This window comes from Microcebus murinus, chromosome 10 (assembly GCF_040939455.1).
Source record: "Microcebus murinus isolate Inina chromosome 10, M.murinus_Inina_mat1.0, whole genome shotgun sequence".
NCBI lineage: Eukaryota > Metazoa > Chordata > Mammalia > Primates > Cheirogaleidae > Microcebus > Microcebus murinus.
Genome location: NC_134113.1, coordinates 12,316,791 through 12,344,380, shown reverse-complemented (window position 1 = coordinate 12,344,380; position 27,590 = coordinate 12,316,791). Strand labels below are relative to the sequence as shown.

Below are 27,590 nucleotides of genomic sequence, written 5' to 3'. Positions count from 1 at the left end.
GAACCGAGCAGGAACGCGAGTGATCCTGTCCCACCACCACCTAGAGGGAGGTGGCCCCTCAGCACCTGGCCAGCAGGTACTAGTCAGGGCCTGGTCTCCCGCTGCAAAACGGGGCATTGGGCCCCTATCATTTCCGAACTCTCCCGGCTCTGAAAGGGGTTGTTTTACCACGAGACTTTCGAAAAGGCTTAAGAAAAGTACACATGTGCTGTGTGTGGTGGCTCACGCCTGTAATCCTAGCACTCTGGGCCCCGAGAAAGGAAGGTTGCTTGAGCTCAGGAGTTCGAGACCAGCCTGAGCAAGAGCAAGAGGCCCACTCTACTAAGAATAGAAAAAATTAGCCGGGCATGGTGGCGCATGCCTGTAGTCCCAGTTACTTGGGAGGCTAAGACAGGAGGATCGCTTGAGCCCAGGAGTCTGAGGTTGCTGAGTGCCAGGGTGACCCCAGGGCACTCTACCCAGGGCGTTAGAGTTAGACTCTGTCTCAGAAAAACAAAACAAAAAAAAAACCCCAAAACCTTAAAAAAAAAAAAAAAAAAGGTACATAAAGGCACCCGCAACACACGCGTACTCGCCAGGCTGCCCCGCCCCTCCGCCATCTTTGCACCCGCCCAGCCGAGCGCCGCCGCTTCCTTCCTAGTCAGAAGTTTCGCGCCAAATTGTTCCGCACACAAAATGGAGCCCGGAAGGAGGGGAGGCGTGACGTCCTGCGCCTTGCAGCCAATCTCATTCGGGAGCTGTCCCTGGAGGCGGGGTCGTACGCTCATACCGGCCCAATCGCTGGCTGCAGGGCCCCGGTGAACCAATAGGGGCGCAGCGGCCGTAGCGTCGGAAGTCGGTCTCTAGTTTTTCCCGCGAAACTCGGCGGCGGAACGTGGAGCGAGGTTCGTGTCTCCCCTGGTTCGAGGAGTGGGGCAAAGGAGAGGTGAGGCCAGTGGGACTGGGGAGTGGCGGCCGGGAGAAGCAGCCTCACGGGGTGCTGAGCGGGTGTCAGCGTTTCGGGCCGCAGGAGAGGTGGGGCAGGGTTCCTCCTGGGGAACCGGAGTGGGGGTCTGGGAAGGCATCCGGGGTCAGCCGCACCCCTGACTCGGGCCGGGACCCAGGCGCCGCCCCCAGCCTGTTCCAGCTCTTTGTTCCCACGCCAGGTGCAGTCATGTCGGGCTTTGACGACCCTGGCATTTTCTACAGCGACAGCTTTGGTGGGGACACCGGGGCCGATGAGGGGCAGGCCCGCAAATCGCAGCTGCAGAAGCGCTTCAAGGAGTTCCTGCGGCAGTACCGAGTGGGCACCGACCGCACTGGCTTCACCTTCAAATACAGGTGCGGCCGGGAGGGCAGAGGCGTTTGTACAACTGCTGCTTGTGGAGCTGGAGTGGGGGGCACAGATCAAGTTCAGCCACACACCTGCACTCACCCTTTTAGAGTCGTAAACAGCCGGCACAGATGGGCCCAGACAGGGGAAGGAGCCTGTAGGGGACTCACCCCTCGTCCCCTCACCCCAGCGGCATAAGGTTTTGTATGTTTTTCCCCTGAAGTTAACTTTTGAGTGAGTCACCTGTTGAGTGGGCCACCAACAACCCAGCTAGTGCGCCTTGGGCCATGTCCCTGTTACTTGCTTCTTAAGGTCCTTCCAGGTCATGTCTGTTACCTTTTGCACTCCAGGTCCCTATGCGTGTAAAAGGTGGAAGTGGTAGTTATGATTTACTTCACTCATTCATTTATTCATTCCAGTCTTGCACCTTCATTGATTAAGCACTTGCTGCACTGAGGCACTGTTCTGGTTGCTAGTCTGTAGCACTTAAGGTCAACATGGCTCCTATTTAATTGTGTCAATCCTCATAGGCCAGCCTCTATCCCTGCAACCTTAAAATGCAGAGAATGGCTGGGCACGGTGGTTCACACCTGTAATACCAGCACTTTGGGAGGCCTAGGGGGGTGGATCTCTTGAGGCCAGGAGTTTGAGACCAGCCTGGACAACATGGTGAGACCCTCCCCCCCCAATCTTTTTTTTCAAAATGCAGAGAATATGCAAAATGCAGGCTCAGGATTGGGCCTGATCAATGATTATCTGAGTGACTTATAAGTTATCTCTCTGGGCCTCGGTTTCTTTGTCAGTAAAATGGGTAAAGTCATTCCTGCCTCCCATTTATTCCTGCAGCGGCTGCCACTTATGTGCCAAACACTGAGATACAAAGATGAAAAGATGTAACTTCTTCAGGAAGCTCATAAGTCAGGGGAGTGAGTGATGGGGACCAAAACTAAATTCCAAGGTGATAATTGCCTCAAAGGGTGAATGTAAAGGAGTTAGGGAAGGTTTCCAGAGGGGCTAAAGTTTGAGGTGACCCTTGAGCTGAGGGAAGAGTTTCAGGTGTGGAAAGCATTCTGGGTAGCAGGAGTTGCTTTGTGGAAGTGTGGGGTGTCCTCCTATAGCAAGGGGCTTTCAGGGCCAGATTGGCCATTTTATTGGTTCCTGGACATAAGGTAGGAGGGGACAGGGCCTGTGATACTGTGCGGCTAGGAGCAGACTGCATAGGTCCCCAAATGTGTCCTTGGGACAGTAGTCCCAGGGGATGCTCTGCACAAAGGATCTGACTAGAGGTTGATAAAACAGATGTGGTCTCTGCTGCCTTGGAGCTTCCAGGTATGAGGTGTGTGTGCCTTGTTAGTCTCCAAGAGTGAATTAATGGCTCTGAGGAGTCCTGTAATGAAAGACCTGGTTTGCCATTTTGTGATACTGACTTGAGGGTTGAAACATCCTTCAGCTATCTTGTGGACCGCTGCCATGGAACTGTCTTTGGAGGATGCTTCTGTTGGCAGTGTGAAGCCTCTGTAGGGTTAAATAATAGAAGGATCTGGAATTAGATGTGTGTTTGGGAAGGGGAAGGATGGGGCTGGGTGGCTGTGGTGTGGGCAGATACAGGAGTGCAAGCACACCCCAGCCAGTGTTAAATTTTCTCTTCTCTGCACCCTTCCCCTCCCCGACCTGCCCACTCCAGGGATGAACTCAAGCGGCATTACAACCTGGGGGAGTACTGGATTGAGGTGGAGATGGAGGATCTGGCCAGCTTTGATGAGGACCTGGCCGACTACTTGTACAAGCAGCCAGCTGAGCACCTGCAGCTGGTGAGTAGGACCCCATCCTTGAGTACCCACCCCATGGATGTTCTGCCCCAGTCACTAACAGTCTGTGCCCTTCTCTCCAGCTAGAGGAAGCTGCCAAGGAGGTAGCTGATGAGGTGACCCGGCCTCGGCCCAGCGGTGAGGAGATGCTCCAGGACATCCAGGTCATGCTCAAGTCGGACGCCAGCCCTTCCAGTGTTCGCAGCCTGAAGGTGGGTCACTGAGAGGCCAGTTGGAGGTGGCAGTGGCCGCTGGGTGGTACAGAGGGCTTTGGAAACAAGCAGGGCTGGGTGCCAGTTCTGTGACCCTGAGCAAGGCACTTCTCTGAGCCTGTCTCCTGCTCTGGAAAGTTAATGCACTGAATAAGTGTTTACTGAGCCTCTCCTGTGGGTAGGCCATTGAGTTGTGTCCTGTAAAAACAACACCAAACTACGCAATGAACTCCTGTCCTTGCAGTTTATATCCATTGGGGAAACTAAGTAAACCAGTAGACGTCACCCACGATAATTTTAGATGGTTATAAATGCAATGACAGCAATCAAGAGAGTGACTGGAAAGTGTGGGGGCCCCTCTAGATAAGATGGAGAAGACTTCTCTGAAGAGGTGACATCTGAGTGGAGGTCGGGCAGCATGCACACAGGAGAGGGCATTCCACGGGGTGGGCTGGCTTGAGGTACAGCAAAGCCTTGAGAGGTGAGGAGGACATGGTGCGTTCAAGGCCGTGTTGAAAGATCATCACCATGGCTAATGAGGAATGAAGAGGCAGGAGAAGTTGGTGAGCATCTGTCATCTATTTAGTTATTTGTTTTGTTCAACAAATTTAGTGGCTGCTACATGCCTGCTGCTGAGCTAGATACTCCCTATGGTGAACAAAACAGGCAGGACCTTGTTCTCTTGGAGCTTACAGTGGGAGAAACAGATAAGGAACATTTGGATGATTTCAGGTTACTGGGATCAGAGGCACAAAGAAAAGGAAAGAAAGTGGGGCAACACGACTGGCCAAGGGAGGCCTATGGTGGTCAAAGGCCTCTGAGAAAGATGCTGGAGCCAGATCTGAGTGATGATAGCCAGCACGTGGCAGTCTGAGGGAGCTTTCCAGGCTCAGGGAGCAGCAGGTGCAAAGGCCCTGCGGTGGAGACTAAGCATGTTCCTGGCAGTGGAAAGAAGCTGGTGCGGTGGGGGTCCTGTGAGCACAAGCGTTGGGAAGGAGGAAGGAGGTGGAGACGCCAGATCGCCAGGGCCTTTCTAGCCATGGGAAGGAGCTTGGATTTTGTTTGAAGCACAGTAGGAAGCCAGTGGAGGTATAAGTAGGAGAATGGTCTGATTCCATTTTAAAAAGGTCTGTGTGATCTGTCTGGCTGCTGTGTGGAAGATTTATAGAATAGGCAGGAGGGGAGGCCAGGAGAGCAGTGAGGAGGAAGATGTTGATGGTGTTGGTTGTTGCGTCTCAGGGTCCAGTGAATTGTGCTTGGTGAGTTCTTCAGTGATGCCCCCATGTGGCCCATTCCCCTAATGCCGCCTTCTCCATCGTGAAGAAGGCTGTGCACCCAGAAGGCTGTGCACCCAGAAGGCTGTGCTCTGTTCTTTGCTTGAAGCTCTGTTGGGGTCCCCAACAAGCCTTCTGTGGTTATCATAGCATGATGGCAGGTCTGTTCCAGGGCTGTGGGTGCTGCAGACTGTGAAGTGTATCAGTGTCTTGAGGGGCTCTGTGAACAGGTATGGAACCAAACAGCTTCACGAGCTTCTGCCTGTCTGTGGAAGTGATATTGGACTTGTTTTGTGGGGACAGCTGCTTACCAGCAAGGCAGGCTTCGCTCTGCCCAGGCATGAGCGTCCCAGACTCATCGGGAAACACAGAGAATGGTGTGCCTTTTGATGAGGAGTAGGCCTCTGTGAAGGGTCGCCTGTTACGATGGCTTGGGTGGTAAGACAACCTCAGTCTTTTCCAGCTCTGTGACCCTAAAGTGCTAGGATACCTGCGACCTTGTAGGTATTTTCCAAAGCACCTGCTCTGTGGGTTGTTCCAAGGGTTCTAGTACTCCGGTCATCGCAGGTCCACTTGGCTCTGGCCTCCTTCCTGTGTGTCTCTTCCTCTTCCCACGGGCTTCTGCGGGAGCACCAGCATGGACTGTAGCCGTCCCCTCTGTCCCAGAAACCCTACTGGGAATGGGAGGGGAAGGTGATAAAAGGAACATTTCTGGTTTTTTATTATGAAAAATTTCATACACAGAGAAAAGCATAGAGAATGGTGTAAGAATCCCATATATACCATCACCTAGATTTAATGATTAACATTTTTCCTTGTTTGCTGTTTTCTCCTTTTATTTTTTTGCTAAAGAATTTTTTTTTTTTTTTTTGAGACAGAGTCTTGCTATGTTGTCCAGGCTAGAGTGAGTGCCATGGCATCAGCCTACCTCACAGCAACCTCAAACTCCTGGGCTTAAGCTATCCTGCCTCAGCCTCCCGAGTAGCTGGAATTACAGGCATGCGCCACCACACCCGGCTAATTTTTTCTATATGTTAGTTGGCCAATTAATTTCTTTCTATTTATAGTAGAGATGGGGTCTCACTCTTGCTCAGGCTGGTTTCGAACTCCTGACCTCGAGCAATCTGTCCGCCTCGGCCTCCCAGAGTGCTAGGATTATAGGCGTGAGCCACTGTGCCCGGCCATTTGCTAAAGAATTTTAAAGTAAATTACAGACATAGCACTTTATCACTAAATACTTTAATATGCATTTAAAAAGCTTTTCTTACATACACTCGATACCGTCAACACCTTAACAAAATTAACAGATATCCCTTAGTATCATCGGATGTGCCCTTTAAATTCAGGTTTACCCGATCACCCCCAGCGCCCTTACAGCTTGTGTGTTTAGGCAGGACCAGACGTCGTATCCTGTTGTTATTTAAGTCTCTTAAGCCACAGCAGCCTTCCCTTACACTGTGAATACAAGTTCTTTCTCAGATATATGATTGACTTGTCGAAGAGCAGGGCTGACTGTCCTGTGGAAGAATGCGCTCCCTTCTGTGCTCCCCCGTTGTGCTGTGAGGTCCTTAAAAGCAGAGGCTATGCCTGTGGCTCCTGCATTCCTGGGTCCAGGTGGCCTGGGGTTGGGCGCATGCTCTGAAAGCAGTGTCTGAGCTGACCGGAAGAGCCGTGGCGTCCCCGCAGCTCTGTGCCCTCCCCAGCCGCTGTCTGGGACACTGCCCCGCACATTTCACAGGTGCCCTGGCTTCTTTTAACCAACAAGCCTCTCGATGGCTTTGTTACAGTCGGACATGATGTCACACCTGGTGAAGATCCCCGGCATCATCATTGCGGCCTCTGCGGTCCGTGCCAAGGCCACCCGCATCTCCATCCAGTGCCGCAGCTGCCGCAACACCCTCACCAACATTGCCATGCGCCCCGGCCTGGAGGGCTACGCTCTGCCCAGGAAGTGCAACACGTGAGTGTGCGGCCAAGAGGGACTGGGGAGGTGACCTGAGTGGGGAAGGATGAGGGAGCAGCAAGCACCACTTGGAGCTGCTTGTCAGAGACCCCCTGGGGTGGGTTGGGGTACGAGTGTGCCCTTGGGATTGGCACAGATCTGATGCCCTGGGGCTCCTGGGCACCGTGGCATGGTGTCTGTCCCATGGCGAGTTCTGTCCCTGCCAGGATGCCCAGACAACCTGTGTGGGGAGCCCAGCATTGGGAGGGAAAAGTAGTCCAGGGTGGTCTACCTGGAATCTCTGATAGCAAACTGACTCACTGGGCCAGATCCTGCCTGCCAGCGGTACAGCCCAGAACACAGCCTGTTCACTCGTTTACGTGTTGCCCATGACTGCATTCGTGCTGCAAAGGCAGAGTGTGCCTTTGCTCGGAGAACCTAGAACGTCGCATACTGTCCAGCTCTCTAGAAAACATTCTCCAACCTTGAGCCAGCCTTCCCTCTCGTTGGCTGCTCTTTCCTGGCTCCTCTGCTGGTGCCTCCCCAGCTTCCTGACCCCCATGCACATCTGCCCTCTTCTACGCTGCTGTCATCTCTCACTGGAGCAATGCGGCACCTCCCCAGTCCCTTGTGATCACTGGTGTCTCCCTCAGTCTGCTCTCCACCCAACAGCCAGGTGACCCGTGACACTGCAAGTGAACCAGTTGTTTCCGTCTCACCCAGTCAAGTCCTGCACAGCCCTCCACAGTCTGCTCCTGGCTCCCTCTGGCCTTGCCTCCCCTCCCGGGCACTGCCACACGGCCTGCTCCCAGAATGCACTGAGCAAACCCTGCTCTCAGGGCCGTTGACCTTGCTGTTTCCTCTGCCCGGAGCATCTTCCCCCAGGCTGTATCCTCACTTCTTCACATGTCCCCTCACCAGGGTGCCTCCCCAGACCCTTTGTCTTATGTTTGGTGCACACATACCTGGTCTCTCTCTCCTGCCTACTTTTACTTTTCTTCCCGGCACATACCTGTCGCTATGGCATGTGGTTGGTTGCTTGTGTTTTTTCAGTTTCCCCTGTTGAGAACTTGAGCTCCACAAAAGCAGGGACCTTTTGGTCACTGCTGTATCCCCTGCACCTGCAATAGTGGCTGGCACATAGTAGATGCTTTGCTGTGATAATTGCTTGTATATATTGCTTTGATATTTGTTGAATGACTATTACATAGGAGTATGTAGAAGCCGAGATGCTCAGAATGGTCTAAAGGTGCCTAGAATCTCGCAGGAAAAGATCTGGGATTCGAGCAGGGGTTTAATAAGGGAGTTGATGATCTTGCCTCTCTTCACCGGTGGGGATGCAGAGAGCCTTCAGTGGGACTGTGAGTGTGACCTTGCCACCTCTCAACAAGTTATTGAAGGAGCTGGGCCTCAAGCAGTTCTCTCGACTCCTAATCCAGTGCTCAGTCCACCACAGAGCTGCCCTCCTTCTAGGGCCTTTCCCAGCTTAGGTTGGAGACCCCTTGAATCGCTGCTGTCTATATCTCCTTGCTGACTCATGGGATGAATGAGCCCTAGCCTTTGGGTTCTCAGGGTAGCTTTGGTGACCCTTTCCCCTCCCCCGTCCAGGGATCAGGCCGGGCGCCCCAAGTGCCCACTGGACCCCTATTTCATCATGCCCGACAAGTGCAAGTGTGTAGACTTCCAGACTCTAAAGCTGCAGGAGCTGCCTGACGCGGTGCCCCACGGTGAGATGCCCAGACACATGCAGCTCTACTGCGACAGGTGAGGCGGGCAGGGGCCGGGAGGTGGTGCGGGGCATGGATCATCTGGAGCGTGGTGGCTGGGGTGGAGAAGGTGGCTGGCTGCTGAGCGCTTGCTCTGTGCCTAGTGCTTCCGTAGGTTCCTCTCATCTCTCTCGTCTTCCCACACTCTGCAGGAGCACGTTAGCCCGTTTTGTAGATAAGGAAATGTAACTTGCAGGGTTTTAAATGACTGCGTGAGTGGAGGAGCCAGGCTTTGAGTCTGTTGATTTCCAAAGCCTGTGTTTTTCCCAGGGGCATCTGTCCAGCCCTCTTAAGACTGAGAGGCCCAGGGCAGCACAGCGAGATGAGCAACGGCCGGGAAAGCCTCTTCCCAGCCTGATACCCCCCACTCCTCCCCAGGCTTTCCGTGAAGCTTCTGCTGAGCGATCGGAAGCGGGGAGAGTGCTGGGCCCCTCACATTAACCTGGGTGGGAGGTTTGGAGATCTTTGACTAGGGTTCTTAACCTGGTTTTGCACACCTCGAAGTTGTGCAGATGTTCTGTATGGGTGTGTTTTTCTGAGGAGCAGATCCATAGCTTTCATTAGCTCATCAGTGGCCACAGAGCATGTAGGGGTCAGACTCTTGCTCTCTTGGGCAAGTTACACGAGCTTGCTGAGCCTCAGTTTCCTTATCAGTAAAATGGGGATATGGACAGTCCTTAATCTCTCATAGAACTGCTCAAAAATGCATGTCAAGTGTTTAGCAGTAGTTAGTATGTGTTATTTCCCAGGCTGTTCGTGATCCTGAAAGCTTAAGAAGTGGGTATGGGGAGAGGTGCTGGAGGTCCATAGAATATTAATAGTGACAGTGATGGTCTTTATGGAGATGTGACTCCGGATGGTGTAAAAAGCACTTCTGTGTCTGCTGTCTCACTTGATTCCATAGCCGTTGAGGCAGGTCAAATCACTTTATCATCCCCCCAGGCTCAAAGACGTGCAGTGACTTTGAGCTCACACAGCTGTTAAGTGTCCCCTCCATGCTGCACTGGCTGAGTAACTTAGACACTTCCCTGTTTCTGCAGCTTATTTTTAAAAGAGGAAATGAAAACCCAGAGGCAAAATGACTTGGGTGAGCTCATGGAGCCACAAAGAGTCAAAAATAGGGAGTGGCCCTGCAAGGAGGCTAGAGGGCAGGAGGAGGATGTCCTCCCCTAATGTCACTGAAGTGTGCCACGTGACGGGGCCTCTGGAGGGCTCGTGGGCTGGCACCGAGCCTCCCCCTCAGCCAGCATAACAGATGGGTTCATGAGTTCAGTGAGGGAGTCAGGCCACCACCTGCCTTTCTGTTTGGCTGCCACCATTGTCTGCACCATCCTTCAATCAGCTGGGCCACCAGGCAGGGGTGGCTAGTGACAGGAGAGGGACCGGCTCTCTCTCTGGGTACTGTTGGGTGGGGCCAGCTCAGGGGTGCCTTTGGTGAAAATGCTCAGAGCCAAGAGTGTCATGGGGTGGGTGGGATCAGGGACCTGCTGCCCTGATCTGAACCTAACCTTTCTCCTTCCTCCGTGCCCTCAGGTACCTGTGTGACAAGGTTGTTCCTGGGAACAGGGTCACCATCATGGGCATCTACTCCATCAAGAAGTTCGGCCTGACCTCCAGCAGGGGCCGTGACAGGGTGGGCGTGGGCATCCGGAGCTCCTACATCCGTGTCCTGGGCATCCAGGTGGACACAGATGGCTCTGGTGAGTTGGCTTTGGGGTCCTGGCTTGTCTCTACCAAAAGGCTGTGCTTGCATACCTCTGCTGACAGGCAGCTCATTACCTCATGAGGTAGCCCAGGAAGGACATCTTTGCATTGCTCATAGCATGAGAATGTTCATTTTTATATTAAGCAAAAATTTGTTGCCCAAGAACTTCCACCTGTAGGTCCTAGCTGTGGCCCTGGGCTGAGGGTGTTTGCCTAAAGGCAGGATCAAGGCGGAAGCACTCAGGTCACATCAAGGGGAATTACTGAGTGCCATGTCTCTACCTTGCTATGACAGAAGATATAAGAGAAGTGAAGGGCAGGGTTCCAGGCAGGCAGGCAGGCACCTAGGGTCTAGCTGGAGCAATAAGGCAATATGAGAGCGCTGGGGACAGCACGGGTGAGGTGGTGTCAGATGCAGGCTTGTGTAATTCCAAGGAGGTGTGAAGGTCAGAGAAGCAGAAGGTGGGGCCTGCCTAGGCTGGGCCTTGGGAAGGCTCCTGAAGAGGGGTGCTTGAGCTGGGCTTTGAAGGATGGTGGGGTTGGGCGATCTTCCAGCGGTGCGGGATGGTGGGACCTGGTGAAGACCCCAGCCTGGCCAGGGTGCTCAGTGCCCGGCAGGTCCTGTGGGAATCTGCAGGTCAGTGGCAGGGGCCACATAAAGGGCCTTGAATGATCAGATGGGAGCATGTGCTTACACCGAGGGTAGCAGGAACCACTTTGAGGGTTTTCAGGTTTGTTCCAGCCGTCTGGCTGCAGTGAATTGATTTGTAGGGGTGTGTCCCCCAGGGCTCAGTCCAAAGTCCACTATTTACATAAACTACCTAGATAGTTACAGCTTTAAATACCACCTATACAGTTGGGCACAGTGGCTCACACCTGTAATCCTAGCACTCTGGGAGCCTGAGGCAGGAAGATCGCTTGAGCTCAGGAGTTTGAGACCCGTCTGAGCAAGAGTGAGGCTCCCCCCACCCCCAGTCTCTACTAAAAAAAATTAGAAAAAACTAGCCGGACGTGGTGGCACACACCAATAGTCCCAGCTATTATACTTGGGAGGCTGAGGGAGGAGGATCACTTGAGCCCAGGAGTTGGAGGTCGCAGTGAGCTAGAATGACACCACTGCACTCCAGCCTTGGTGACAGAGCAAGACTTTATCTCAAAAAAACCAGAACCCACCTATAGGCTGGTAGTTGGCACATTTCCATTTTTAGCTTGGGCTTCTCCCCATGTTCCAGACTTTCATTATCTGTCCAACTGTCCACTTAACATGTCTACTGAGACTGAATGTGGCCGAAGCTGCCCTTTCTTTCCCTACCCTCAAACTGGCTCCTGTTTCTCTCATCCTCCACATCTAATCAGTCAGCAGGTCTGGCTGGCTTCACCGTGTGTCCAGCGCCTGACCACTTCTCATCGTCCCCACCTGGTCTGAGCCCCGCTGTCTCTCCCCTGCATTGCTGTTGGTCCTCCTCACTGGTCTCCCTATCTCCATTGTGCCCCTACCGTCTCTATTCTGTAGCAGCCAGAGCAAGCATGCTGTCATGACCAAAGACACTATGTCACTCCTTGGCTGAGATGGCCCTCCACCCATCTTGGCAAAAGGGGAGATTTTCCAGAGGTCTCCAAGGGCCTATGTGATCTGGCTCTCTAATTCCTCAGACATGCTCCTCTTCTCACTCCCTGGACCCTGGAACACACGAAGTCACTCTTGAGGGCTGGGGGCTGCAGGGTAGCACTCGGGTCTGTGTCTTTACTTGGACTGAGGCTGTGCTGTCTCCAGAGGTCCCTGAGCTGGGGCAGGCCGGGCAGTGGGCTGTAGGAGGCAACCCCTCACATGAACTCATGAACCTGCCCTGCCCTCCCCATTCAGGCCGCAGTTTTGCTGGGGCTGTGAGCCCACAGGAGGAGGAGGAGTTCCGTCGCCTGGCTTCCCTCCCCAACGTCTACGAGGTCATCTCCAAGAGTATCGCCCCCTCCATCTTTGGGGGCACAGACATGAAGAAAGCCATCGCCTGCTTGCTCTTTGGGGGCTCCCGAAAGAGGTGAGCGGGTCTGGGTCCTTTGGGTTGGGGGGAGCTGGGGACGGGGCCCACAGTAGGACAGCTGGCAGATCAGGACTGAGTGCTTTTATCATGTTTCCCAGGCCCTCAGCCTGTCTCCCACCCCCAGGCACCTCTGCCAGCTCCCAGGCTTGCCAAGGCAGATCTGGGCACCTGTCTCACCCGGGACCTGGCAAATGCAATGGAGATCGCTGGCATGGAGTTGTCTGGGTGCCAGGGATTAAATCTCTGACCTGCTACTTATTTACCAAGTGACCTTGGGTGAGAGCTGTCCCCTCTCTGAACACAAGTTTCCACATGAATGAAAGAGGTGAAAGACCTGACACTTAAATGATATTATGTATCCTTTTGAAACTATAAAATAATAGGATAATAGTGATAACATCACTGACAGTTACCATTTACTGTGTTTTTACTATATACCAGGCATTCTTTTTTTTTCCTCTTTTGCCAGGCATTCTTCTGAGTCTTTATGTGTCTGAAGCCCATTCAGTCCTCATAATAGCCCTGTGAGAAAGAAGCTGTTGTGCCCATTTTATAGATGAGGAAATCAAGGCACAAAAATGTAAAAGAATTTGCTCCCCAGCTCATGTGGGGGATCCAGGAGCCTGCCCTCCTGGTGCTCATTTCATTGCACTGTGCACAGCCTGCAGGCAGTTTCCCATCTGTTTCTTTCTAGCTGGGAGGAACATTTGTCAGATCTTGCTAGGTGGGCCTGAGCACAGCCATGAGTCCCATTTCCTGGGAGCAAGCTCTCTCCTCTGTTAGGCCAGGCTACCATGGTTAGGGGGCTGCAGAGCTGGGTATGAACTTGGGTCCTTGGGCCACAGCCCCTGCTTTTTCTCCTGCTCTGAGGCTCATCGTAGGTTGCAGGGGATGTGACTGCTAGCCCACCATTCTGGGGATCGGCCTGAGTCCCAGTCCTCAGGAGGATTCTCACCTTGTCCACTCACCCGTCCTCCCCTAGACTGCCTGATGGACTTACTCGCCGAGGAGACATCAACCTCCTGATGCTGGGGGACCCTGGGACTGCCAAGTCCCAGCTTTTGAAGTTCGTGGAAAAGTGTTCTCCCATTGGGGTGAGTGGCCTGGGACCGTCTCTCCGCCCGGTCCCAGCAGGGAGGAGGGCTGCAGGGCAGGGCCGCTGGGTCCTCAGTTCACAAGTGATGGGCCAGCTCACCCAGAATCTCTTCCTCACTCTTGGCTGAGGTTGGTGTGGCAGAGGAGGCAAGGGGAGGACGGGAACCAGCAGGTGTGTGTGTAGGTTTGGGATGGGGATAGGAACACTAGAGAGCTAGGATGAGGTTAGGGTCTCAGCCTGGCCAGCAACTGGCTGTGGACTTTGATCAAGTCACCTAATCTCCCTGTGTGGTTTTACCCATTTGTTAAATAAGGACATTTATAACAAAAATACCTAAAATCAAGGGCCAGGCACTGCTGGAAGTGCTTTGGACATATTGACGCATTTTTTCTTTTTTTTTTGAGACAGAGTCTTACTCTGTTGCCCGGGATAGAGTGCTGTGGCATCAGCCTAGCTCACAGCAACCTCAGACTCTTGGGCTAAAGCGATCCTACTGCCTCAGCCTCCCAAGTAGCTGGGACTACAGACATGCCCCACCATGCCTGGCTAATTTTTTCTATATATTTTTTGTTGGCCAATTAATTTCTTTCTATTTTTATTAGAGATGGGGGTCTCGATCTTGCTCGGGCTGGTCTCGAACTCCTGACCTGGAGCAATCTTCCTGCTTCGGCTTCCCAGATTGCTAGGATTTCAGGTGTAAGCCACCATGCCTGGCCATATTTACGCATTTAACCTTTTTTTTTGAGACAGAGTCTTGCTTTGTTGCCCAGGCTAGAGTAAGTGCCCTGGTGTCAGCCTAGCTCACAGCAACCTCAAACAACTGGGCTCAAGCGATCCTTCTGCTTCAGCCTCCCAAGTAGCTGGGACTATAGGCATCGCCACTGTGCCCGGCTAATTTTTTCTATATATATTAGTTGGCCAATTAATTTCTTTCTATTTATAGTAGAGACGGGTTTTGCTCAGGCTGGTTTTGAACTCCTGACCTTGAGCAATCCACCCACCTCGGCCTCCCAGAGTGCTAGGTTTACAAGCGTGAGCCACTGCGCCCGGCCAAGGCATTTAATCCTTACTTCCACCTTGTGTGGTAGGCACTGTTACCTCCATTGTATGGATGAGGAAACTAAGGTGCAGAATGTCTACTTGCCTGCCTGAGGTCCCTGCTGGTGAGCTCTAGAGCAGGGTTTGAACCCGATTGTGCATGAGCTGGGTGGGTCCTCTGCTGCATTGCTGAGTGGGTGGGGGTCAGAGCAGGAGTGAGGCTGACTGCTGTGGTCAGTGGGATGGGGCTGTCCAGCGGGAGATGGTGGTCTTTGGGTAGATAGGAAAGGTGCCAAGTCTCCCACACCGGCGCTCTCCAGAAATGTCATACGAACTGCAAGTGGGAGACATGTGTGTCCTTTAAATTTCCTAGTGGCCACATAAAAAAGAAACAGGTGAAATTGAGTCTTATGATATATTTGTTCACTATATCTAAAATACTATCATTTCTCAACATACAATTTAATATAGATGATTATTAATAAGATACTGTATGTTTTTGTTAGCACCGAGTCTTTGAAATCCATGTGCATTTTGCACTTGAGGACATCTCAGTGGCACTTGCCCCATTTCAGGGGCTCAGTGGCAGCGTGTGTGTGGCACACAGGTCTGTACAAAGATGATAAGGTCCTTGAGGTGGGGAGTCCCCATCCCAGCCCTGAGGCCATTTCCTCTCCTCTGAGCCTCAGTTTGCTCATCTGTGAGCTGGGCCCTCAGTGCTGCATCTCAGGACTTGGCGAGGCTTAGGTGAGCCGTGGGTGTGACGCCCTGCTGGGGAGAACCTCTAGGCATGCTGAGGCCCAGGGCAGCCTCCCCCTCCAGAGAGAGGAGCACTGAGTTGGAGCCTTGAGTCCTGTTCTGTGCTCTGCAGCCAGCTTGGATGTGTTACCTTGGGCAAATCACACTCCTCTGGGTCCCCTTGACTTACTGGGGTCAAAGCTTGGGACTGTCCTTGGGCCCTCACCTCTCCACCCACCTACCAGGTGTACACGTCTGGAAAAGGCAGCAGCGCGGCCGGCCTGACAGCCTCAGTGATGAGGGACCCCTCGTCCCGGAACTTCATCATGGAGGGCGGAGCCATGGTCCTGGCTGATGGTGGGGTCGTCTGTATCGATGAGTTTGACAAGGTGAGTCTGGCAGGGCAGGTGATGGCTGGAAGGTGGGTGGCACCCATAGTTGTGGGGCTGGGGTGCGTGACCTCCTGTGCTCAGCTAGCAGAAACCACCTTAGGCTTGGGAGACTTGTGTTCAGTCCCTGGGCCTGTCACTCTGCGGTAACTGTGGGAAGTTGCTTAACCTCTCTAAGCCTCAATATCTGGAGAGTGGGGAGAGGAAAGCCAAGCCCACACAGTTGTCACTGTGATTAGAAGTGGCCCATTTCCTGGCATGGAGTCAGAACTCAGGAGTGGTAGCTACTGCCGGTTTTCCTATTGCTGCTGTTCCCTGCTGCCTTACCCAGTGGGTCTGATGGGTGTTTCTCTCCCTACTTAGATGCGAGAAGATGACCGCGTGGCAATCCACGAAGCCATGGAGCAGCAGACCATCTCCATCGCAAAGGTGAGCAGCCCACCCTGGGGGGCCCACCCTGCCACAGCCGCTGGTCCAGCCATCCTCAGGCTGCGCTGCTTGGCGGGGTCTGAGTCCTGTTTGCCTAGGCCCGTGTGCATGTGTGCACAAGCGAGGCATGTCCCGGGGCTCTTTGTCATCTCTTCCCCTACTCCTCTGTCCCCTCAGGCTGGGATCACCACCACCCTGAACTCCCGGTGCTCCGTCCTGGCTGCTGCCAACTCAGTGTTTGGCCGCTGGGATGAGACAAAGGGAGAGGACAACATTGACTTCATGCCCACCATCTTGTCCCGCTTCGACATGATCTTCATCGTCAAGGACGAGCACAACGAGGAGAGGGATATGGTGCGTGCGGGGCAGGGCTGTGGCCCTGGGGCTGGCTGCAGGGGGCCGGCAAACAGGAACCTCGGCTAGTGAAGTCCCAAATCGGATTGGTCTTTAAGAGGGGCGCACCTGAGATGGTGGTTGCTGCAGACTGCAGAGCAGTGACGTAGAGGTCTGGGGTCCTACGGCCTGGCTCTGCCTCTGCCGTGAGTGATGTGCCGTGTGATCTGGGCCCTTAGTCCTTCATATATGAAATGGAGGAGGAGACACTGGGTTATGGGTAATAGAACTGTAATTATAGTTAGTAGCTTTCTGAAAGAAAAATAACTTAATGGCTTGTAGAATAGAGTCTAGAGGCTTAACGCCCAGGTAGAACCGGCTTCTCAAACAGCTCTGTCTCGGCCTCTCTGCTTTGCTTCTCTTGGTGGAAGTTTTGTTCTTGGGCAGCTGCTCCCCATGTGGTGGCAAAGTCTTACTAGCTTTTAGCTTAACAGCCCCCTGGGAAAAGGAGGCCTCCTTTTTTCCAGTAGTTGTTAGCAAAAGTCACACAGTGGACTCTCATTGGTTTGTATAGACCAAATGTCCATCCTTGAAGCAGACATGCCCCAGAGAGTGGGTATCCAGGCTGAACCCCGACCTGAGCCACATGGATGGGGCAGGGGAGCAAGGAGCATTGATTCTCTCTCTAAAGGAGAATCCACACACTCCTCTCAGGAGGAAGGGCTAGCGCTGAGCAAGCAGGATGAGTGTGCCTGTGACCTGACACCTTTTCTGGCTCTGTGATGCCAGGGCCCCATCAGCCCTCCCTGCCTGGTTTACTTTTCTGTTCAGATTCATGCTCGGGAGGGCATATGGTTGACCTGGTGTCCCATCTGCCCCCCAGATGCTGGCCAAACATGTCATCACTCTGCACGTGAGCGCACTGACCCAGACACAGGCCGTGGAGGGCGAGATCGACCTGGCCAAGCTGAAGAAGTTCATCGCCTACTGCCGAACGTGAGTCCTGGACGCAGGCCCCCTGGGGGTGAGGTTGCCTGGCCTCCCGGGGTGGGAGAGAGCCCAGACTCCTGGTCCTGCTGCTCCCTGTCCCACACGCTGCTGTCCCGTCTTTAGCTCTGTTCAATCTGCTCTGCTCCTGTCTGACCTTGCACAGGTCAGTGTGGCTCTTGGCTTCAGTTTCCCCATCCCCACACCGAGGGTAGGGATCAGATGGTCATGAAGACCTCCCGGAGTCTGACATGCAGGGAGGCAGTGCAGTGTGGATGTTACAGACGCTGGCTCTGGGTAATACCCACCCCCACTGTGTGACCTTGGGCAAGTTGGTTGACCTTTCTGAGCCTCGATTTCCCCAGGTTGGTGTTTCCTAGGGTTTTTGTAAGGATTGCACAAGATAAGTAAGTGTTTGGCGTAGCCCTGCCCAAGGTAAATACGCAGTAAGTGGCAGCTACAATGTTAATTATTATTGTCATAGATTTTCAAGAATAGTGATCATACATATAATACTTATTTTGTGCCAGGCATTTTGAATATTTTATATGTGAGGGAGCTTTAACCCTTCCCAGAACCCTGCAAGATTGGTTGTACCCTTACTCCATTTTACAGACGGTGAAGCTGAGGCAAAGGAAGGTTAAGGAACTTGTCTAAAGTCTCATGCAGGAGACAGTGGAGCCAATAAGTGCACCCAGGTGCCTGCCTCCGGAGGCTGTGCTCTTAACTGCCACACTCAGATTCTTGACATACAACACCTCTTACCTTTGCTGTTACCTTGGTTTTGTTTTTGAGACAGAGTCTCCTCTGTCACCCAGGCCAGAGTACAGTGGTTACATCATCGCTCACTGCAACCTTGAACTCCCAGACTTAAGCAATCCTCCCGCCTCTGCTGCCCAAGTAGGTGGCGTGACAGTCGTGCACCACCACACCCAGCTAATTTTCTTTTTTTTTTTTTTTTTTTGAGAATGGGGTCTTGCTATGTTGTTCGGGCTGGTCTTAAACTCCTGGCCTCAAGCGATCCCCTCAAAGTGCTGGAATTACAGATATGAGCCACCATGCCCAGCCTGTCTATTGAAGGGGCTAAAACCCGAAGGTTGAGGGCTCTTTGTCCTGATGAGGGGCTGAAGCACTGTAGGCGAGCGGTTTGCTAATTCAACACCTCTCCCAGGGTGAGTGGGCAGTCCCTGGGTCTTCTCAGGTTCTGAGCTCTGGCCCACAGGTGTGAGTCAGGGAGCCCTGGATTGTAGTCCACCTTTACACTAAGTCCCCAGGTAGCCTTGGGGAGCTCCCTCCCACCCTCCCTCCAGGCCTCAGTCTCATCATTAGGATGGGTGATCTAGGCCTGTCCCAAAATTGGTGGTTGTCAGTCAGCCAGGGGTGGAGGGGATAGGAAGGGAGGAGATGCTGATCAGACCTCCCTGTGCCCACCCTCCCAGGAGTCTAACGTGTTCCCTGGTCCCTGGAATGCAGTCACTACTGAGCCTCTTGTGGGTGTCATCCCCAGATGTGTTGAGGTGGAGAAGTGTGAGACGCCTGTGAAGCCCACCACCCAGTGGGCCTCCGTGCTGCTGTGATGCTGCTGCTGTTAGCAGCATGTGTGGGGGCAATACCCCCCTTGGCGTGACAAACCAACAGTGAGGAGGGGGCAGTTTCAACGCTGCAGACCTACCTGGCTTTCTTGCACCTGGTTCCTGACAGAGCTGCCAGTTTCCTCCTCTGTGGTCTCTGTGGCCCCCACCCCAGGCAGGGCTCACCTGCATCTTGTCCGCGTGTTGTCCTCAGCCCACGGGAGCAGGCAGCTGTGGTGTGGTGGGAAGGTGCATGTTTGCAAGCCAGCAGAGTGCCAGGGGACGGGGTGGGTGCCCCGAGAGTCTTTCCTAGCCTCGCACCAACTGCTCCCCACTGTCCTGCAGGAAATGTGGCCCCCGGCTGTCAGCAGAGGCTGCAGAGAAGCTGAAGAACCGCTACATTATCATGCGGAGCGGGGCCCGTCAGCACGAGAGGGACAGCGACCGCCGCTCCAGCATCCCCATCACCGTGCGGTGAGCAGGTGGCAGGGCTGGACCAGGGCAGACAGGCCTCGCTCTGCAAAGCAGGGTGTAACGTCGACAGTGGCCGTTGCTAATCACTTGGCTCAGGCCCCTGGTAGGGCTGGGCAGAAGTCCTTTTGGAGCAGAAGCTGTGGTCTCCTCGATCGTTTGTGTTTCTTGGTTGATTTGAGGCTGGGAAAACCTGGAACCCTCTCGTGAATTTGGTCTGGCTTCTCCCATTGCGGGGAGGCCTGAGGGGAGGGAAGGACCCAGGCCTGGGAGTCAAGAGACTTGAGCCCCAGCCTCTAGCCCACTGTGGGGAAATTGCTTTCTTTCTTTGGGCCTTAGTTTTCATAGCTCTTAGCTCTGCTCACTCTTGTGCATTTATAGAGACAGTGAAGTAGGTAAGAGCTGGCAGCTACCTGGTTTGAATCCAGCTGCCACCAGCACTGATTAGTTAGAAGTGAATTTGGCCATATGTAATGGCAAACCCAAATAAATAGCTTGAAGAAATTGGAAGTTTATTTCTCTCTTATGTAAAACTGTCTGGAGGTAGGTGGTGCGGGACTGGTGTGATGGTTCCTCAGAGCCATCAGCATCCCAGAACCTGGGCCCTTTCAGGTTCACCCCAACCCTCAGAGTCCAGGATGGCTGCAGAACTTCAGCCGTCACCTCCACAGTCCAGGTAGCAGGAAAGGAAGGAAAAGAGTTCTCTTTTTAAGGATACTTCCTGAAATTCCGACACAATGCTTGGACTTATGATTTATTGGCCACAATTTGGTCACATATCAATAGATAGACCTGGGTGCAAAAGGGGCTGGAGGCCGGGCGTGGTGGCTCACGCCTGTAATCCTAGCACTTTGGGAGGCCGAGGCGGGCGGATTGCTCAAGGTCAGGAGTTCGAAACCAGCCTGAGCGAGACCCCGTCTCTACCAAAAATAGAAATAAATTAATTGACCAACTAAAAAATATATATACAAAAAATTAGCCGGGCATGGTGGCGCATGCCTGTAGTCCCAGCTACTCGGGAGGCTGAGGCAGTAGGATCGCTGAGCCCCGGAGATTGAGGTTGCTGTGAGCCAGGCTGACGCCATGGCACTCACTCTAGCCTGGGCAACAAAGTGAGACTCTGTCTCAAAAAAAAAAAGGGGGGGGGCTGGGAATTGTGTTTTAGCGGATTAGTATGTGCTGGAGTAAACATTGGGTTCTATGACCAATCAAAAAGGGAGATGTATGACGGGGTGAGCTGGTCCTCTCCACCATAGTTGTACTACTCTGGGCAAGTGCCTCCCTGGTGTGGGGGTGGCCAGGGAGGGGAGAGGCTGCCCTGAGCGCCCTGTTGTTCCCACAGGCAGCTGGAGGCCATCGTGCGCATCGCCGAGTCCCTCAGCAAGATGAAGCTGCAGCCCTTTGCCACGGAGGCGGACGTGGAGGAGGCTCTGAGGCTCTTCCAGGTGTCCACGTTGGATGCTGCCTTGTCTGGCACCCTGTCAGGTGAGCAGACGGATGGGACACGTGGTCTCAGGTGGTCTGTGGGCAGAGCCTGCGGTGTGTTGCTTCTCCACATTTGCTGAGCTGCTCTGAGCTTCCTTTTGGCTATGATCCCTGTCCCCATTTCTCACCATGCCGTTTTCCTCCACCACGAGAAGCAGCAGCTTCTCTCCAGATCCTTGAACACATCCTCTTGACCCAGGTCAGTAACAACAATAATCTTACTGCTGGCTGAGGACAACAGTTGGCGCTCTTGTTCATTGCTCTCATAACCATTCTCAGCACCTGCAGAGCCATTTCCCTCATTTTTCTTAACAGCTGCCCCCTGGAAGCCAGGTGGGCAGTCAGCCCCTCCCATCTGAGATGAGAAAGCTGAGAGAGGCCTTTCTCTGGTGCCTGGGGTCACCAGGCTCTAGGCTGGAGTGCAGGTCTCCCTACCCCGGGCCATCGTTTTCCCCACCATATGCAGTACTACCTGCTCTGTCAGCCTTCAGCAGACTGTCCCCGAGCGCCGATGATGGCCCCGGCTCTCCAGGATAAATCCTTTCCTTCACCCCATAGATACTGTGTTAGTGCTCACCATTTGCTAGCACTGTCCTAGCTGCTGGGAGTGTAAGATAAAACAAACCGCAAAGTGTCTGCCCCTCTGGGCTCTCGTTCTCATTCTGGTGGGGGAGATGGGCAGTCAAGAAGCAAATGGAGGCCGGGCGCGGTGGCTCACGCCTGTCTGTAATCCTAGCACTCTAGGAGGCCGAGGCGGGCGGATTGCTCAAGGTCAGGAGTTCAAAACCACCCTGAGCAAGAGCGAGACCCCGTCTCTACTATAAATAGAAAGAAATTAATTGGTCAACTAATATATATAGAAAAAATTAGCCGGGCATGGTGGCGCATGCCTGTAGTCCCAGCTACTCGGGAGGCTGAGGCAGGAGGATTGCTTGAGCCCAGGAGTTTGAGGTCGCTGTGAGCTAGGCTGACGCCATGGCACTCACTCTAGCCTGGGCAACAAAGCGAGACTCTGTCTCAAAAAAAAAAAAAACCCAGAAGCAAATGGAGTTCAGATGGTGACGAGTGCAGTTAGGGAGGTGACGGCCAGGTGTGTTTGAAAAGGAGGGTGCTGTTTCTCATCGGGGCTTTGGGCACGGCCTCTTAGAGTAGGTGACGTGGAGCAGTGACCTGTGTGAAGGGAAATGTGGCTCCCTGGGGGAGGAGCTCCCAGGTGGAGGGAGCACTTAAGTGTCACTTGCCCTGAGGAGGAAGCAGGCTTGACATGTTCGAGTGGGCAGCTCCCATACCTGCCTTGGTAAAGACTCAGTCTCTGCCCTGGAGCCACTTCTGTCACGGGAGACATTTGCTAGGGGAGGGCTCTCTGACGTGCTACACACAAAAAGGGCAAGGGGGATTAGGGGTGGTGCTAATCTGAGTTGGGCCTTGTAGGCTGTGTAGGAGTTTGCCTCACTAGGTCAGCAGGGGGGACCCGCTCCGCAGCAGTGATGGGAGATTACGGAGGGCTCCTCGGGGCGCCTTGCAGACGTTGTCCCCAGGGCAGCCTGCTCTCCCTCCTGGGTTGCTGGTGGTCCCCTCCATCTTAAATCTGCTTCTCCAGCAAAATCTGTGCTGTGGCCTATAGGGGCCCACAGGACCCGGCCCCTAGTTGCCACTCTGACTGGGTCCCTGGTACCCTGAACTGGTCTTTGAGCTCCTGCCTCTGCCTTGCGCCTGGTGTGCGCCCTGCCCCTAGCGTTTCCCCACACGTTTGCCTTGTCCTGTCTCCTTGGTCAGGTCCCTGCTGCCTGGCACTAGATGCCCTTCTCTAACTTGTTCCTCTGGGCTCGGTTAGGGCTGCTCTTCCTTGGGTTAGAGGCCTCCATCTCTCCAAGAACTCCTGCTGTGGGCAGACTGGGGACCCTAGCACCTCAATCCTGCCCACCTCGCCCGTCCTGCCCACAGGGGTGGAGGGCTTTACCAGCCAGGAGGACCAGGAGATGCTCAGCCGCATCGAGAAGCAGCTCAAGCGCCGCTTTGCCATCGGCTCCCAGGTGTCTGAGCACAGCATCATCCAGGACTTCACCAAGCAGGTGAGCCTTCATGGGGCAGGGGCAGGGGGGGTGAGCCCGCCTTGGGGGCAGGGCGCCTCCTGGTCGTCCCCATGGCCTGGTTCCCACCCACCCAGCACGGGTGTCCTTTTGCTCAGCAGACTGGGGTCGGGGGTGGAGGTGAGGGAGGGGGCAGCTGTCCTTTGTCTCATACCTTTTCCAGCCATTATTTTTCTTTTAGGGACTACATCAGTCAAGGGTAGGAGTATTTTTTCTGTCCCATGAAGGGGAGGGAGAAGAGAGCTGGCTGGTTCTGGTGGGACCACGGCCGTGTTTCCCCAGCCCTTCCATCTATTCCTGGCCTTTGAGGGTGGGCGGGGCAGAGCCAGGAGGCGTGGGCTTCCAGCTCGTTGGCCAGGGTGCTGTTGGCCCATAGAGAGGACATGGGGCTTCCCGATGCTGTGGAGACCCTGTCACCTTTAACGTCGCAGGGGCAGTCCCGGTTCGTGGTCTCTGTGCGCTTTCCTGCACATCCTCTTGTTTCCTTAGAGCAGTTTTATGGAGTCTTTGGTCTCATGCCTGCTCTGTAGGCGAGCGCACTGAGGCTTAGATGGCTTTCGGGGTGTCAAGAGCTTCAGTTCTAGAGTCAGATGGGCTTAAGTCCCAGCTCTACCACTTAATTGCTGTGTGACTTTGAGCAAGTGACAGCCTCTATGTGCCTCAGTTTCTTCTCCTGTAAAGTGAACATAATCCTACCACCAGCTACACAGGGTTTTTGGGAATAAAATGAATTAACATGTGAAGACTTAATGCCTGGTACACAGTACCGTGTTTCCCCTAAAATAAGACAGGATCTTATATTTATTTTTCCTCAGGAAGACACCCTAGGGTTTATTTTCAAGGGATGTGTTATGTTTTTATTTTTATTTTATTTATTTATTTTTTGAGACAGAGTCTCGCTTTGTTGCCCAGGCTAGAGTGAGTGCCGTGGCGTCAGCCTAGCTCACAGCAACCTCAAACTCCTGGGCTCAAGCGATCCTGCTGCCTTAGCCTCCTGAGTAGCTGGGACTACAGGCATGTACCACCATGCCCGGCTAATTTTTTCTATATATATTAGTTGGCCAATTAATTACTTTCTATTTATAGTAAAGACGGGGTCTCATTCTTGCTCAGGCTGGTTTTGAACTCCTGACCTTGAGCAATCCACCCGCCTCGGCCTCCCAGAGTGCTAGGTATTTTTATTTTTTTTTGAGACAGAGTCTCACTCTGTTGCCTGCGCTAGAGTGCCATGGCGTCGTCAGCCTAGCTCACAGCAACCTCAAACTCGTGGGCTCAAGCAATCCTCCTGCCTCAGCCGCCTGAGTAGCTGGGACTACAGGCATGCGCCACCATGCCCGGCTAATTTTTTCTATATATTTTTAGTTGGCCAATTAATTTCTTTCTATTTATAGTAGAGAGGGGGTCTCGCTCTTGCTCAGGCTGGTCTGCTGGTCTCAAACTCCTGACCTTGAGCGATCCTCCCATCTTGGCCTCCCAGAGTGCCAGGATTACAGGTGTGAGCCACCATGCCCGGCCAGGGGATGTGTTATTTTCCCCTCAAAGCCTCAGCTTGCAGCATGCACAGGATGGCCGGGACCTGACAGGGGGAGCCGACCTTGTTGGTGGGGCAGCCTGCAGCTTTCCAGTCACCTCTGCGATAGTAGCTGTCATGATGGGGCACATGAGAAGGGCTGCTCGTCTTCTTTACCGCTCTACCAAGAAATGCATGGGTTGTGCAGATATGCAGTGTAGCCACACCCATTACTAGGTCTTACTTTCAGGGTAGGGCTTATATTGCCCAATTGCTTAGAAATCTTGCTAGGGCTTATTTTATTGGTAGGTCGTACTTTCGGGGAAACACGGTAGGTGCTCTGGGAGCGTGAGCCATCCTACGGTCAAGGGAGAGTGTGTAAAGTTCCCCATGAGTTAGGGGCTGTGTGGGTCCCCTGGGGAGCACGCTCCCTGATCCAGCTGTGCGCTCCACAGAAATACCCGGAGCACGCCATCCACAAGGTGCTGCAGCTCATGCTGCGGCGGGGCGAGATCCAGCATCGCATGCAGCGCAAGGTCCTCTACCGCCTCAGGTGAGCCCGCCCCACCCTGCCATGGACTCGCCTGGCCCCTCTGCTGCCAGCTGCCATCAAGAACGTTGCCGTCACCTCTGCCTCCACATTGCTGTCCTCAGACTTCCCAGGCTCCTTCTCTCTGCCCTGGAGGAAGAAGCCATTGTTCCCGCCTTGCTGCCTCTGGGCCACTGCCTCCCATGCAGTTGTGGGAAATGTGCTTTTGGAGTGTGTAGAAACAATAAAACCGTGGATATCTGTAGGCTTCTGACTTGGTGGCCTGTCATCCCCCATTCTGCCCTCACAGTGGGGCAAGTGTAGAGGAAGAACAGGCTCTGCAGCCAGACAGACCTGGGTTTGTTTTCTGGGACAAAGTATCACTCTGTCACCCAGACTGGAGTGTAGTGGAGTGATCATAGCTCACTGTAGCCTTAAACTCCTGATCTCAGGCATTCCTCTTGCCTTGGCATCCCAAGTTGCTGAGACTACAAGCACCAGCCACTACACTGGCTAATTTTTTTATTTTTTCAGATAGGATCTTGCTATATTACCTAGGCTGGTCTTGAACTCCCATCCTCAAGTGATCCGCCTGCCTTGGTGTCCCCAAGTACTGGGATTATAGACATGAGCCACCAGGCCTGGGTTTCTAACCTGGGTCTGCCACTTAGGCTCTTGGGCAAGTCATGTGACTTTTGTGCTCCAGTTTCTTCATCTGTTCAGCAGGGAGAATGAAGCCAGTCTGGTGAGGGTTCGGTGGGATCCAATGTGTGGAAGCATGCAAGTTTGACCTGCCTCAGCTGTTTCCCAGCAGCTTGGCGGGGTGGGTGAGTGCCGTGGTGTGGCAGGTGAACTGCCTGGATTCACTGAACCTTTCCTGCCTCAGTCTCCTAACCTACAAACAGGGTGACTCTAGCATCTGCTTTACGCAGTGTGCTTAGGATCAGGGAGAGCTGCTAGTGCAGTGCCCAGCGGGCCAGGCCGTGGAGCAAGACTCCGTGGCATTTGGTGTTTGGAGATGTGGATTCTCGCTGGGCCCTGTGGCTAAGTAGGTGAGAGCAGAGGTGCTGGGACTGTTGCTGGTTCTTCCTTGGGTGGCGGCCCACAACTGTGTGGCCTTGAGTAAGGCGCTTCACTGCTCTGTGCTTATCAGTCAACTGGAGATTGTGGGACTCCTCACCGCAAGTCGTGAGGACTGAACATCAGCACAAGTGACAGCAGTGTTGGAGGAGACAGTATAGGCAGTACTTTGATCACTTTGCCTAATTTCGAAATGCCACTCTGAGTATGTTTTATTTTTAAAGAGCTAGAACCCACAAAGTTAGTGAAATAAAATATTTGACATTTAAAATACATTTAGAAATATAAACCCTCAAGCAAAACATGAGTTTGGAAATATGTTAAAATATTTTCTAATTATTAGCAGATAAGATATTTTAAAATAACCACCGTGTAAGAATGAAGGCACTTATGAAGAATGAAAAGTAAGATTGTTTGATCTTTCTAAAACACCAGAAAGCTGAGTGCATCAGTGTGGTCATTATTGAATCACAAGTATTTTTGTGCAGAAATTTCCAGCTGCTCAAAGCCCTTTGTGACTGTATACTTTTCCGGGAAATGGAGAGATGAGAGGAGCTAAATCAGTCTTCCTCTGACTCACTCATGTTCAAAGCTCATTTCTTTTTTGATAATTTTGAGAATTTGGGGGACAGCTTTTGTTGTCCTGTTGGGACAGCCATCTTACTGAGAACCTTTGTGGCTTTTGCATCCAAGCAGCGTCTCTGGTTCCCATTAGCCTTTTATCTTGCTCCGGTGGGGACTCGCCTCCATTTCAGCCTGAGAGCCTCTGTCCTGTGTTTGTGGGACCAGAGTGAGCTCACCCTCCAGCCACAGCTTTGCATGGCTGATGGTCCTTTCTGCCCCCCCCCCACCCAGTGGGGGTGGTGCCGCTGTGGTCATGTGTGTTTCCCAGGTGGAGAAGCAGGCTCAGAGAGGCGAGTGTCACAGGGAGGGAGTATAGGGTCAGGCTTCAAACCTGCTGGCTCTGAACACCACCCACATGGCCTTCCCTGCCTAGTCCTCCCTGGGCAGTCCCTGAGCCAGCCTGAGTGGGACACTGGGCAGAGTCATTCCTGGCCTGGAGGAAGTGCTGGTTTAGTGGGAGAGACTGGCCCTGCCTGGGGGCTGTCCCAACTGGGCCTTCTCTCTGCTGAGGGTCCAAAGGGGGCTCAACTGGCTTTGCCATAGCTGGGTGGGCCTCATAGGAGAAGCAGTTGTGCTCGGAACATGCCCAGCCACCTTCGGTGGGGGCAGCATGAAGAGAAGTGGGGGCTGGGGAGGAGACACGTGAGCACTGGTGGAAGCAGAGGCTTGGAGGGGCAGAGCCAGCCCCTCACAGGGTGGGTGGCCGGGAGAAGCCCGATCATAACCCAGGCACACCTCAGAGAGTGGCCTGGAGATAGGGGTGGCCGGGGGCTGGATTCCCAAGCTGCTCCTGCCACTACGGGGGGTGGCCAAGCTCTCCACTCTGCTGTGACCTGGCTACGCCAGCCCAGTCTTCAGATCTCCTTTGCCTCCCCTCAGCCACACAGTGCTCTGGGGACGTTTCTCTCTGCGGGACAGGTCGCTTCATCTCAGCCTTTCTCCTCTCCTGTGTGAAAAGGGAGTAACAGTACAGTAGCCTTTCCCTCCTGGGGTGGCTGTGAGGATTAATTGAGGGGTAGGTGTCGGGTCAGTCCAGGCCTGGCACCAGGGAGATGCTCCCAGGAGGGGCTGAGAAGGCCTCACAGCTTCTACTTCTCAGGTTTCACCTTGTCGTGCCTTTGCAGCCTGCTCCACTCCTGGCTCTACCTCCACTCCTGGCTCTG

At 53.6% G+C, this 27,590-nt stretch overlaps 1 protein-coding gene across 2 annotated transcripts; it reads left to right on the top strand.

Annotated features, from left to right (window-relative positions):
- Positions 1-799: 799 nt before the first annotated feature.
- Positions 800-24,988, top strand: MCM5 (minichromosome maintenance complex component 5). Of its 2 annotated transcripts, none has more exons than XM_012787037.3 (17): positions 800-884; positions 1,146-1,320; positions 2,997-3,123; positions 3,204-3,332; positions 6,394-6,566; positions 8,157-8,312; positions 9,848-10,014; positions 11,883-12,054; positions 13,040-13,151; positions 15,175-15,318; positions 15,682-15,747; positions 15,925-16,101; positions 16,964-17,076; positions 18,984-19,112; positions 20,452-20,594; positions 22,539-22,666; positions 24,650-24,988. In XM_012787037.3, exons 2-17 carry the CDS (start codon positions 1,154-1,156, stop codon positions 24,749-24,751), a joined length of 2,205 nt encoding a protein of 734 aa, XP_012642491.3. In that variant the 5' UTR covers positions 800-884; positions 1,146-1,153; the 3' UTR covers positions 24,752-24,988. The 2 variants fall into 2 exon arrangements, with proteins under 2 accessions (XP_012642491.3, XP_012642490.3); XM_012787036.3 differs by having other exon boundaries at positions 811-925.
- The last annotated feature ends 2,602 nt before the right edge of the window (positions 24,989-27,590 follow it).